At 45.5% G+C, this 14,060-nt stretch overlaps 1 protein-coding gene across 1 annotated transcript; it reads right to left on the bottom strand.

Moving 5' to 3' along the window:
* Positions 1–54: 54 nt before the first annotated feature.
* On the bottom strand, positions 55–3,356 carry CBY1 (chibby 1, beta catenin antagonist). Its single transcript, XM_074539396.1, has 5 exons — positions 3,199–3,356; positions 2,449–2,558; positions 1,641–1,746; positions 1,442–1,557; positions 55–616 (listed from the first exon to the last, which is right to left on the bottom strand). The coding sequence occupies exons 2-5, from the start codon at positions 2,524–2,526 to the stop codon at positions 536–538; spliced, it is 381 nt and encodes a 126-aa protein (XP_074395497.1). The 5' UTR covers positions 2,527–2,558; positions 3,199–3,356; the 3' UTR covers positions 55–535.
* Positions 3,357–14,060: the final 10,704 nt, after the last annotated feature.

The following is a 14,060-nucleotide window of genomic DNA, read 5'->3' as shown; positions in this document are numbered from 1 at the left end:
CGCCCCGGCCCCCCCAGCACAGCGCGACGCGTTACAAACACCCTCAGAAACGGGTTTTAATTGCAAGGTTTTATAACAAATATGCAAAACTCTCGAGAACGGGCAACTCCAGCATCCTGCTCGCCCAAGGCAGATGGTGAGGTCTGTACGAGCACCCGCGGGCTCCCCGCGCTGGGGGAGAGGCAGAGGTCTCCCCGCTTCGGAGAGCAGAGAAGGTCAGCAGGAGCCCTCACGGAGACGGATCGGCCCCACCGCCGGCTGTCCGGCTGCCTCAGAGAGGAGGGTACCTGCGCTGGGCTGCGCTGAGCAATGTAGCAAGGTAAAGTGCTCTGAGGAAAATCGTGTTAATTAACAGCGCTGTGGTGCCAAACCAGCCATTAGCAGTACCCACGGCACCACACAGCGCTGGAGGCATCTCGGCACTCGTGGTCCCGTGAAACAAAGTACCTCACACAGTACCAACATGCCTGGGAGGCCCGAGCCAGCCCCAGCACCCCGTGGGCCAAGACCCAGAACAAGCCTGGCCATCTCTTGTTCACTTCTTCCTCCGGCTGTGCTGCTTCAGCTCCTCCAGCTCCTTCTCCATGAGGTGGGACTCGGCAGTGGTCTCAGAGAGCTGGAACGCACAGCAAACAACAACAGGAGGGAGTTAAAAGCTGGTGAGGCTTTTCCAACTTCACCGTACAAGCAAGATTTACAGCCACAAGCCAGGTCCTGCAGGAGGCAATTTGTTCCTGTTGAGCAAGGGGGAAGCTGCCATGTCATGTTTCACTGAGATTGCCTGGAAAACCTGAAGAGCAGAAAGTGCTTCTGCTGAGTGTTCCAGCCACAAAAGTAATTTTCCAGTTTTAAAACACGTGAAGGGTAAGGAAATAAAATATTTGTTTAGAGTGACATAAAGGCTAAATCACTTATTAACTGTGAATAGCTGTGTGTTCTATTTCCCTGAATGTCTCTCCAGATTTTAAGCATGAAACCTGTGATCTCTGGGTAAGGCTGAATTTCGGTTTATTTACTGGAAATTCTTTAATCACAGTTTTACACATAGGATAGATGTCTTGCCCCTCATGACAGCAGATGGAAGCCTTAATCTTCCGTGACCAGAAACAGTGGCTGTAACTCATTTTCATAGTTAGGGAAGAGAATAGTGGGGCAAGAAAAATGCCATACTTTGTGCAGAAAGGGAAACAAGAGACAGCAGAGACTTCTGTCTCTCAAAGTGTTCACAACAAGCTCTGATGTGTGGGGAACCTTCCCCTCTTTCCACAGAGGGGATCAGGCTTTACTCCCACTTCAGTCACTTTGCCATTACACCCGTGTTGCACGACAGGGTAAAGCAGGAAGTGGGGTGCACTGAGAGCAGCCTTCTTCAGGGAACCCAGCACCCTGTGCCCGGGCATCCCCACTGCTATGGGCAGGCAGGAGCTGGGCAAAGGCTCACCATGTCCAGCAGAATGTCCACTTTCAGCCGAAGTAGGTTGTTTTCTTCCTCGAGCTGCTGGTTTCGTTTGCGCAAGCGCTGCAGTTCCCTGCGATCCCCCAGGAAGCCTCCTGATTCTTGGAGGAAAGAAGGAGGTCAAAATACAGATTGTCAGCCAACCATGGCTACTTCAGACCAGACAAGCTGGGCTGTACTCTACCTGAAACCCAGTGGCCATTTTCGAACTTCAGGCTCTGGCCAGCAAGGTTCATCGTGGGGGTGCCATATTCCAGGCCCAGCTCAACCTCACGAGTGGATCTATCCAGCTGCAGGGAGAAGATCACACTCAGAGTTTCACAGAATTCCAGAGCCACCCCCTGATCTCCCATTTCTTAGTAACTGGCATTCCAGTGGAAGATGCTGATCCAAATGGCCCCTGGAACCTTTGGGCATGTACTCCTTTGGTCACGTACTGCTGCAGTAGAGGACTGGTTCCTCTCACTGCCATCCCTGCACTTCCTCCCACCTACACACTCATCCATCTCCCTGCAGTTGGAGACCACAGGTGGGAATTTTTTAGTGACACAGTTCTGGGCTGCAGGTGTGGTGATGATGATTCTTCCCTGAGCTGTTCCATTTCTAGCTTCATGTACAGTCACAGTGATTAGGAATGGTGCTGCACTGCAGGAAGAAAGCAGCACAGTTGGAATAACAGAATATATTGACGTGGAAAGAACCCGCAAGGATCACTGAGTCCAACTCCTGGCCCTGCAGAGAACTGTCCACAAGAGCTGCACCGTGTGCCTGAGAGTATTGTTCAAACACGTCCTGAACTGTCAGGCTTGGTGCTGTGACCACTACCCTAGGAAGTCTATTCCAGAGCCCACCCACTCACTGGGTGAAGAACTTTTTCCTGCCCCAGAAGCAGCTGGGAGCCCTTTTAAGGGTTATGGCACTGACAGCAGGAGCCACCCACCCCTGGCACCAAGACATGGCTCCTGCAGCAAACTGCAGGTGCGGGCACTCACCAGGTGCAGGTTGGACAGCGAGGCCCATTTCCTGGGGGGGGTCTTCTTTGGGCTGAAGGAGCTCCCAAAGAGAGGCATTGCACGCTGCTGGCCAGGCCTACGGCGGGCTCCTGAAGGAGCGGGAGAGACACAACAGCTCTGAGGCTGTGGGCCAAGAGCAGTGATGTTCTCCCCAGGCATGTTCTCCCCAGGCAGAACCCCTCATTCTCTCCAGTGAGCTTCTCCCCAGGCAGAGCCCCCAGCTCTCAGGGCAAGACAGCGATTTGGGGGGGGCCGGGCCGCCACTCCGCCATGGCCGCCGGGCAGCACCGGCCCTCCGCGGCCACGTCCCTCGCACCTCCACCGCCACGTGACCGAGCCGGGCGGGGGGCGGAGGACGACGGTGCGCGGTGCTCCCCCCCCCGCCCCCGGCCGATACCCCCAGTACCGCGCGGCGCGGCACCTCGGGGGGGGTGGCACGGGCCGTACCACCCCACGGGCACGCCGAGCAGCTGGAAGGGGAGCCCCGCGGGGCGCTATTCCTAGCACGGGCCACCACCGGGATGCTCCTTTGTTCTGCTTTCCCTCCCGGCATCTCACTGGCGAAAGCAGCGGGCTCGGCAAGAGCGGAGCCGATGAAGAATGCCCCCCAGCCCCCATCCCCCCCGCGCCGCAGTGGTAGGGTCAGCCCCGCGGTGCGGGGGCGGTTGGGCCGGGCTGTTCCATCGAGCTTCGCCTTAATTCCGGGGGGGGGGGGGGCGGGGGGCGCACCTCTCCGTCGGGCCGCGCCCGCTCCCGGCGCTCGCGTCCGCCGCCGGTGGGATCCGCCGCGTGTCCCGGGAGCGGTTTGCGGCCGCCGCGTTGCCGGGGCGATGGGATCCGCGGCTCCGCTCCGCCTCCCGTGCTGGAGGCAGACGGGGGCGGAGTGCCGGGCAGCGGCCTCGGGGGTCGGCCCTGCTCACAGGGGCAAACTAATGCCGTGCTGACGGCGCTTTTCTTAACACCTTCCCTAAAATGCTCGAATCCCTGGAAGAGTTGTTAAAAATGTTTTTATGGGGATTGTTTGTTTATTCGCCCAGCTAAATAACTGAACGCCATTAGGCAGAGAACCCTCCCTTGCTTGGGAGTGTTGGAGAAGAAGTGGAGGAGGTCTGGCGTCCTGGACTGCGCGGGTCCAGGGGATGATGGATGAGGAGCTGGAGAGAGCAGAATGGTACAGAATCACAGAAATCACAGAATCAGTTCGGTTGGAAAAGGTCTCTCAGATCATCAAGTCCTGTCTTTGGCCAAACACCACCACCATGTGAACGTGACCGTGACACAAGTGCCATGTCCAGTCTTTTCTCAAACGCCTCCGGGGACAGTCACTCCACAGCAGCAGCAGCTCCTCACACGCCTTCCTTTGAAGCAGTCCCAGCAGCCTGATTTCTGTGCACGTTGCAAAGCCCTCCCTTTCAGCACATGATGGAATAAATTTAGATTCCTTGTGTTACTTGCTGGCTTCTATTCCATGGGAGGTGGCAGTGGCAGTTGGTTTGGATATTTTGAATGAATGGCATGGGTATGTGACATATATCACCAGCACTTTTTATGTTACAGAGGCAAAATGCCACTCCTAAACTATAAAGTAATTCTCCAATATGTTAGAATAGCAATCTGAAGTTACTTGCTTCATTGTTAAAAAAGCTTATGTTGAGCTTCCTAGGGCCTTCCTGAAAAATTTTGGATTAATGAGGTACTAAGATGCTGACTTTAGTTAAAAGGGAACAGTAAAGACAAGGAAAAAAAAAAACCAGGGGGCAGGGAGATAAAAGAAGAAAAGAAGAGAATCGCCAACATTTTGATTTGGTTTGTACATGTATTAGTACTCCAGGAAAAAAAATTATCTAACAGACTTTCATTCCCAGAGTGCTTAATTGGCACCCTGCCTTAAGTGAACCAGAAAATTGCTCACTTGGAATGAGAATTGGAAAAATAGCACAGTTAAATCCGGTGACTTGAGAGAAGAAAAAATTATGGTGCTGCTGTATCTTTTGGTAGTCCAGCTATCTGGTTCTTGCAGGACACAGAGTATAAAAACAGTTGCTTTCAGACCCGGTATAGCAGAGTCTGTGCACTGGAAAGCTGTGATTTTTGCAATAAGAGAAGTGATTATAATGGGGTAGGGGGGGAAGTCAACACCCTTAAAAGTAGAATAAAAACTCACTGTTCAGAGCAAGGCCTTTGTGAAGTAGCTGTGGCTTCTATTACCATTTAGTACCCACACGAGTGTGCATATATTGGGTAAGAAAGATGAAAGGAAGGTCCAGATAAATGAAGGCAAGAACTTTGGAAAAAAAGCTGAGAGCATGTAGAATTACAATTTTAAAATGAGAACACAATTTTAAACAATTTTAAAAAATTTAACAATTTTAAAAGGCAGCTCACCTGGGTGCTTATAAGAGCCAGAGACCGTACAGGAGAGTGAGGGACTGAGCTCAGTTTGGTTGGGGTGGTTTTTTTCAGTAATGTTCACCTTCCTAGAACAAACCTGTATGCTTCAGCACAGCTGTTGCTTGAGGTCTCCTTGTGCTGAGCAGCATGAGTGTTGTAGAAATACACTGTAATTATTATGAAACTACACTGTCTCATGCATTTGGGGTCACAGAGTAATTCTCTTACTGCCTCTTTCTGTGGAGCAGAGACTTGGAAAAAGCCGGGCATCCCATCCCCACTGCCTTGGCATGGGAGGTGAATGTTCCTCCTGCGCCTGGTTGCTGTGGCCACTGTGAAGAATCCCTGTGTGAATGGTCTCAGAATTGGTAGGGCTGGTCAACAAGAGTTCAGAAATCTTCCCCTGGAGACTAAGAGAAGGAGGTTCAGTGTCTTGATTTCTGCTGTGATTTGCTTCAGGAATCTTTCTTTTTCTGCATGGTTTGACAAAATTTCATTTCTCACCAGACTCCATTTCCTTGTAAAATGCTACGGAATTTCCTCACTACACCAACCTCCCAGAGTATTTTGGCAGCAGCTTTTCATCATTGTTCCTCCACCTACATCAGGTAGATACCAAGACAAGAACTGGCTGTTGCTGTTTCTAGCATTGTCTCTCAGTATATTGCAAATACATACATATATATATTTATATATAGTTTGACATACGATTCTCAGCTATGTTAAGAGCATTATGGTGCAGTAGTTGCATCCTTCTGTTCCTGTCACTCTGTGGGGAAAAGAACACCTAGCACACACACTTTCTCCAGGACAATACCTTCAGAGATCACTTAGGAACTGCAAAAGCCCATTAAATGGTGAAGAACATGTATGTTACAGTCCTTGTGTAAGGAAATTGCCTATGTTCCCAGGAGGACATCTTGGAGAACACTGGTGGAAGGCTGAGAGATTGACAGGATGGAGATAGGGCTGTAGCACATGGCAGTGTGGAAATTTTGGAACAGATCCAAGCTGTTCTTGGTAGCCTAATTTGGAGCATCTTCAGCTTTTTTGGCTCAAAAGTGATAGAGAATCTATAGCTTAGATGTTCCCAGAGCTGCCTTTAACTCCATAGTGTGTCACTTGCTTTTTCTAATATATGCTGCAGGATTATTATTGTTCTCTGTTATATCAATATTTACAGGGAAACCCCATTGACTGGTGAATTCAGTAGACTTACTCTAGGCTTACTCTGAGTATTTATTTTAGTTACTGTATTGAAAGTTGCTACATTGCCTGGTTGTTACAGATGTATAAGGCTTTATAAAGCCTTACCTATCCTGAGTTAAAAACCTGTAAACTAAAATTTTTTGCATATTGAAATTAATTCCCAGCCCAATTAAATTTTTCAGCACTGAGGTAATTCTTGTTGCCTCAATGCTGTGCAGTTAAAGATGTCCCTTCTTTTAGAATCCTAAATACCTCACCTATATTTTGTTGTGAAAGCCGACACTTCTTTTTCTCTCTCTGTTTCTTTATTCCATTACAGCTAACTCAGGAGATAAAAGAAAGGCCGTTTCACTGCTTTTTTTAAGGAACGTGCTCTCCTCCCGCTTGACTGTCTCAGATTCCACCACCAGGAGGCCCTCATTCCAGGGCTTATAGCTAGGCAAAGAAAACAAAAGCAGTGAAGTGGAAAAACCCATCCTCACAAAAGTAATCTGAAATTAATGCTTATCCTATAAATTGAGATTTTGAGAGTACTGTGAAAGCATCTATTAATTATTTATTGCAAATATCCAACTATCATGGATGCTGTGACTTTTGGAGATAACGGAGTGTCTGTCACAGGTGGTACCCTTCATTGGTACCAAGAGCTGAGTGATAGCCAGGAAAGTTCATGCCTCTGTCTTCTGGATGGATCTTAGTAACCTAAAAATAATAAAATACAATAAAGCCAAGTTATATTTCTCATCCCTCATGTGTGCCTTCTATCAGCTAACAAATATGCCTTCACCTACTTTGCCTCTGCCTTCTCTCTTTTAGCTACTTACTTATTCACAGGTTCTTAATTCTCTTTCACTTTTCACAGCTAGCTTTTATAGTGTCCTAAAAGTTCTAAATATCTACATTAACACTCTTTCTGATTGTTCTATTTTGCTAACCAGACCTTTAAAGAAAGGAGGAAGGAGAAATGTTTTTATCCTTATTGTTTTACCAAATCACGTACTTCTTCCCTACTGGCTTTTCAAAGCTGCAGTCATTACCTTGGCTGAAATGTAGACTTTGTTATTCAAAAGAACACTGTGTACATGATCTCTGGACTAAAAAGTATGTAGAGTTGTCATTATTTTTTCCTTAAACCCTATTTTTTTTCTCTTCACTGCTGAGTCAAGCCTTGTCTTGCTTGTTTCCCACGGTCATGTTTCAGTACTGATGAGTCCAAGACACAGCTTTGCAATGCAATTTCAGAATGGATGATAGGTGAGAACAGTTTTGCTCCTGTCAGGAAATGCAGCTCCTGCAAGCTGTAAGTTACCCTCAGTTGCCCTTGTCTTTCAAACTCAGTTCCTGCACCCCTTCCCTGAATTCACACATACATACAACATGTTTACATTTGTGTGCTTTGGCCTCTCTAATATGGTCTAATGTGGAAAACATATATCCTCTGCTGTAAGAAGAAAAAAAAGGGTAAATGAAGCCATGCATGAAATATGCAAAGTTCCCAGGCCTCTGAGAAGATTTTCCAGTCATTGCTCACCATTCTGGCCACACTGTTCACTGGAAGGAGTTTACACAAATACACAGGCAGCTGAGCCACTCACATGCTCTGGAGAGAATCCTTTGCTTCCTGACAGAGTTTGCCATGAGGGTGTCCTTGGTGACGGGGAGACCAAAGGTTCAGAGAGCACGTGCAGCCCACATAGCAGTGAAAGCTTGTGTTAAGCTTTATTTCACTCTGTTCCTGTTACCTGGCTACTTTTTGCTTGCTTCCACATCTGCATTTCATTCTTTTCCTTGTCTCTTACTTTCACAGTCATCTGTTTCCATAGCTCACTTAAGATGTCCTTTCCAGGAAATGAGGAAATTGAAGCCTCCAGTCTGTACATTCCTGATGAGCAGATTCAGGAAAAGGGAATACCAGGGAAAGGGTCTCAAGCATCTCTCTGTGTGGATTGGTGTTTGGTGCTGCTGTAACCCTTCACCACTGGCAGCTGCTGGAGACAAGATGTTTGGCCTTTGGACTGTGCTGCTGTGATGTTTACAAGGGAGAGCAAACAGGGCTTGGATTCTAAATTCTCTGCCAAGGCAGTTTCATCTCAGGCCTCAGAAGACCATCAACTGTGCTTTGCCTGTACAAAGAAGCACACTTGTGTATCATGGACTGCATCAGGAGATTCTGTGAAGCTCAGTGTGTATAGCATGCTATGAAGGTGGGAGAGAAGTGCTAAGTATTCTTTCCTCTTCCATGTTCTTCCACCATTCCTTCTATACCTTCATTTAGACACACTCCAAAAAGCTCCAAGAAGCTACACTAACTGGGACTATTCCCAGCTGGAACCAGAAAAATTCCAGATGAACAAATTGCTGCCACCAAAGACAGTCATAAGAACACTGAGGTAAGCATTCTCCCTAGACACTGCTAATCAAAATAAGAATTTTGTATCCAACCTGGGTGGTCTTTTTTCCACCCAGGATGCCCTGAACTATCGGTCTTACTCTGCACTAAATTTTGTATTATAAAGATATGCCTGTGGACAGCCTCTTATCAAATGCAAAAATTGGAAGTAATGTGGTCTTTAGATGATGTGGAGTCTGCAACAACATGACAATGGACTGTGTGGCCTAGAAAGTACTTTTGGGCATCTGCTGCCAGCTTGAATGTAGATGACATTGCTTTTCAGGCTTTTGAGGAATGCAGATGACAGCTCACAAATGGTCTGCACTACTCCATGATGCCAATTTAGAAGCCAATCCTATGAGACCTGTGAAAGCAAGGTACAGGAGTATTTACCACAGTAAATGGGAGATCAGGTTGGTTTGGTTTCCTGTTCTGTGTTGTTCCCTGGGGTAGCAAGGGATGCAAATATGAGACATATTAGGACCAGGCAGAAGGGATCTTGGTAGGTAACAACTGTCACACAAGTAGCTGCACGGGGTCAAGTGTGTTCAGCAGCACTAAAGCTCATTGGTTCACAAGGTAAAGTGAACCCTGAAAGTATAAATTTTGAATTTGCATTAAATGCCCAAGCAAAATGAGCCATAATGGAGGGTGTTCTCTCTCAGAAACTGAAAATAAAACATAAATTAAGTATTGGATTCTAAACTTAGGAACTGTGGTTTTTGTTCTGCCTTCCTTCCCCAGATTCCTCCAAGATGACAAGCAGTTCAGAGAAGACTGGTAAGACTGGTAGGAATGCAGGATAAAAATATATTCGCAAATATGCGCAGCCAGCAAGTGGATGTGTCACAGAAGCTCAGGCTTTCATTAAAAGTATTCATTACTCTTAAGGAAGCTTTCCTTGTCTGACCATCCAGAAGCCACTCTGTCAGTTATTACAGCGACCTGAGGAGGTCACTGGGTGAGAGAAGGACAAGAATCTTGTTTCTTGATCAGAAGGCTTGATTTATTGATATATAATATATAATACATTATAACTATACTAAAAAGAATAAGGAGAGAGGTTGCAGAGGCTTGCTGAGCTAAGAATAGAACTAGAAAGAAAGAATAACAAAGTTCTGTGTCCAGGGAATCTATCCCTGAGCTGCTCCTGTGATTGGCCCTTAATGGTACACATGGAAGATGAGCCAATCACAGGATCACCTGCTACATTTCACAGCAGCCGATAACAATTTGTTTACATTCTTTTTCTGGGGCTCTGCTTCCCAGAAGATGGACAAATCCCAAAGAAAGGATTTCTATGAAGAAATGTCTGCGACAGTCAGTCACCCTGGGATTGAAGCCCTTCCTCAGTGGGCAGCTCCAGTGACCCAGCAGGGCCTCCTTTGACTCCCTACACTCCCACACTCCCACAGTCAGACCAGGTTTCCTTACTGGCTCAAGGTGGGATATCCCTTAGAGACTCAGGCATCTGGATCTTTAAAATAATTTAACCATGGAGCTGCAAAAAATAGCAGTTCTATCTGGGTGCCTCCAAGAAAGGACCCCAAAGAAAGCCCTGGGGTTTTATACCCTCTCAGTCTGTGTGTGACAAAGTCCCGGCTCTTCCCGCTGAGTCCTCGGCTCCTGCTGTGTCTCAGTGTCCGGTCACCTGGCTGTGCCACAGGTCCTGTGCCCTCTGTTGTGCCAAGGGTCAGCACCAGCTCCTGGCCTCCTGCCTGGGGCTCTCCCAGCCCAGAGCCCAAGCTGCGGCTGGCACTGCAGCTGCACGCCGAGCTGCCAGCACTGAATGTGCTCCTCAGCACCCTTCAGCACTCCATAACTGAAAAGGTTGTCAGTTTGGGTTTGTTGGATTTTTGGTTTTGGGGTTTTTTTTGTTTTGTTTTGTTTTTTTAATCAATTTGTCAGATGACATGAACCATTCAGAAAGATTTTCTTGAAGTCCTCAGCAGATGTTCTATCACCCTCATTTCAAACACAATGCCCACAAGCACCTTTTGCACTTTCCGTGCTCTTCAGGGATTCTTATTTGTTGCAGGTCATCATTCCCCAGGCAACAGTCACTGCCTATATTCTACTCACTAGCCAAGATCCAAGATACAGCAGACATTTCCTTTAGAAAAGAAATAAGGGAAGAATATGGTACAGGGAAAATGATACTTAACTTTGACTTTCACACCAAGTGTTTAAATATTGTAAAGAATCTAATCTTTTTAATGGGAGGGAAGGCATGTCATATTTAGAAACTGGTTCCTAGCTCACACATCTGTGTAATTTGATTCATTTTGGAAATAAAAGCAAACAAAAATCTGAGTCTCTGAAGATTTAAATCTTGTCACTGTGAAAGAAAGGGAAATTGTTTTCATGGGTCAGCAGACAAGCTGTTCTCACAATTCATTCATTCATTTACAGCTGAAGTAATGTGCTACTTCAGTTCCAAGATTAAACAACTGGTAGTGATAACTTGTTGCCAGGGATCATGTTAAGGATGTCAAGCCTGGTGTAGAACACGGCCAAGCTTGTAATCTAAATTGGGACAGGTGAGCCAGTGTGCTGCAAAAAAGGATAATCTGCCAATAAAAAAATGGGGACTGCAGTATCCAAAGCAAATGTCTTAATCTGGTATTTAGTCACCTAGGTAGGTAGTGACACTTTCCAAAATGCTCCAATAATAAGCACTTATTTTGCAGTCAATGGGAACTGCAGTTCCCATTGCACTAAAATTTCACTACTTAATTATGAGCCCTTGATTTAATTCCAGGTTTGATATCTTGAGACCTGAATAATCTGGATGATGGAGTATAATGCAACAGCATGACCACTGTAGCTAGGTAGAGAGTAGCAAATTGCTTTCAAATATCTAATAGAAAGCCACAGGAATTTTTGACATGTTTTTCGTTAGTGTTTTAGGGAAAAGGAAAAAAATGCTTATTTGTCACACACAGAAAAGGGAAAAGCTCTAAGCACAGGGAGAAAAGGGAGCAAGGCAGAAGGAAAAAAAGCAATTTGGGCAAAGCAGAATGGAAGAAAGTATGAGCAGTGGAAGGAATGGTAGTGGTAAATGCACACAGGCTGCATTGAACCAGAGGCTGGGAACACTGAACCGGATACAGAAGCCTTGTGAGGATATTCAAAGCTGGTGTTCATAGAGTCAAACATTTATTTCACTACAAAGGCTTCAGAACTAAGCTGAATTATATTGCTCTTAAATTGAAGTTAAGAACAATGCTGATATTGTTAAACACTTTGGGAATTTTCCTGTATTGTACATTGAAGCAGGAAGGGGAGGTGGGGTGAGAAGGAACAGGTCATCTGTCAAGAGTCTGTCTGCTCTGTTTAAATACAGAGCCCTGGAAAACAAGCTGGTAGGAGGACAAGCTATTCTCCTTAAAATCTGAAATTAGGTATAGTAAACATTTTCTTTTATATTTACTCATGCTGCCAATGACTTCTCTCAGCGTAACACACAATTTACTCAGTTTTCAACTTGCTGACTTCTACATATTTTTGTAATGAAAGTTTGTGCTGCCACATGTCTGTCAACAAGTGGAAGCAAAATCTTTGGCTTCTCTTGACCAAGCTGAACTGAGTTTGGTTTATTTTTTTCTTTTAACAGTCACTATTAGACCAATGCTGATGGAATCCAGGTCACGTTTTATTTTTTGTAATCCCTGTCCTTGTTTATGCTTAAGTATCATCCCAGTGACACTGCCATGCTGGCAGCCACATTCCTCTTGCCACAGGCAGGGCACTGCCATTACAGCTTGTTAGAAAAAGCCCTTTCTTTAACTGGCACTGCTTTGTCACTGTGGAGTGGCAAGGGGGAAACATACTTCACTAAGGAATTATGCAGGAAGTGGAATTTGGGAAAAACTAGTTTGCTAATGAAACTGTCTAAGAAAAATACAGTAACCATGAGATGCTAGTGTCATTTTCTATCCAGGCCAGCAGACTGAAACACACAAGTGTGTTGTGATTTGTTAATTTTGTGAAAGCAGTTTATGGAGTTGTCGCAGACATCTTTTCATGAAAATGCTTTCCTTAGGATCTTTTCCTCCTGAGAAGCTGAGAGGCCTCAGGAACAAAATGTAAACAATGATTATCTGCTGCTGTGGAATCATGGTGGATCCATGATTGGTCTCATGTGGATGTTTGGAATTAATGGCCAATCACCAGCCCAGCTGGCTCAGACTCTTCTGTCCGAGCCACAAACCTTTGTTATTCATTCCTTTCTATTCTTAGCTTAGCTAGCATTCTGAGGAAGCTTTTTCTTCTATTCTTTCAGTATAGTTTTAATGTAATACATATCATAAAATAATAAATCAAGCCTTCAGAAATATGGAGTCAGATCCTTGTCTCTTCTTTCAGCATAAGACCCCTGTGAACACCGTCACAGGGAATCAGTAAATCTTGAAGGAAGAAATATTCCAAACTCACTTCTGTTGGAGACAGCTGACTCAGCTCTGAGCTTTATGGAATAATTCCATCAGTTGCTTTTCACTAGATAAGGACATTCCCTGAAGTCATAGCTATTTTGCAAGACTACAATTGCCTTCTATGACCCTGAAATTTCTCCTGCCGTTCCAACAGGAAAGGATGCTTTTATTCCTTTTCCTATGCCTGCAGTGTGGTACTGCTAGCATTAGTGTTGCTGTATTTTGCCCTAGAGATGGCTATGTTTCACTTGGGGATGGGCCAGACTTTTTAAAGGGAATGCATAAGAATTAAGACCTTAATCCTAACAATATGGTAAATTACTGAAATTTTGTCTGGCTTTCATTTCTCTTGAAGGAACTGAGACATGGACAAGCTTCTAACAAGTACCATCCTCATCAAACAAGCAAATCTTCTAAGTCCAAATAGGTAAAATATAAGCCAGTGACTTTTTCAGCTATATAATGGGGAAGAAAAGGTTGAACACTATTTGTTTTTCTAAGAATTTTCTGGCTTGTTGTTGTGAAGACCTCTACTATGCTATGATACATGCTCCCCATATGTGAACCAGGAGAGCGTGTATCCACAGATGGGTATGTGTTTGTCAATCCCAGACAGCTGGAGCCCATCAAAACTACTTTTGTGTGTGTGTGTGTGTTGTGTGTGTGTGTTCCTTTATGTGCCTATGTAGTACAAAGAGTTTCCTTAGGTTTTGGATTCACTGACATGCTAAGCACAGAGAATCCGGACTGCTAATATTTAGTATTTCAGACCCCCACACCCAAGATGCAAGGCTTGAAAAGGATAAGAAGGAAAGCATTTGGAAGCAGTCTCAACATATGTTTCAAACTAGAGGACTAAAAACAGCACCTCATCCTAGAGAGGTGAGGCAGTGTTTGAGAAGGATAGGCCATGATGTCATAGATTGAGTTAATTTTTCTCCCTCCTGCTGACATAGCTGATTTGTTGGCACCCATATACACCCTGTCATACAAAAAAAAATTCTTAAGGGCAGTTGCTCATGTAAAGGCAGTGTGGAAGTGGGATTGCTTTGCACATTTTAGTGTTGCTTTTTTGTCAGTTTTCCTCACAGGTCCTGCCCCTAAGCCAGTAAGGTTCATACCCATTACCACTTAAACCCTTTTGTCTTCCTGAGAAGAATGGG

Source organism: Zonotrichia albicollis, chromosome 4 (assembly GCF_047830755.1).
Source record: "Zonotrichia albicollis isolate bZonAlb1 chromosome 4, bZonAlb1.hap1, whole genome shotgun sequence".
Classification (NCBI taxonomy): domain Eukaryota; kingdom Metazoa; phylum Chordata; class Aves; order Passeriformes; family Passerellidae; genus Zonotrichia; species Zonotrichia albicollis.
Note: the sequence above shows the minus strand (reverse complement) of the source record. Positions and strands in the feature narration are given on the sequence as shown.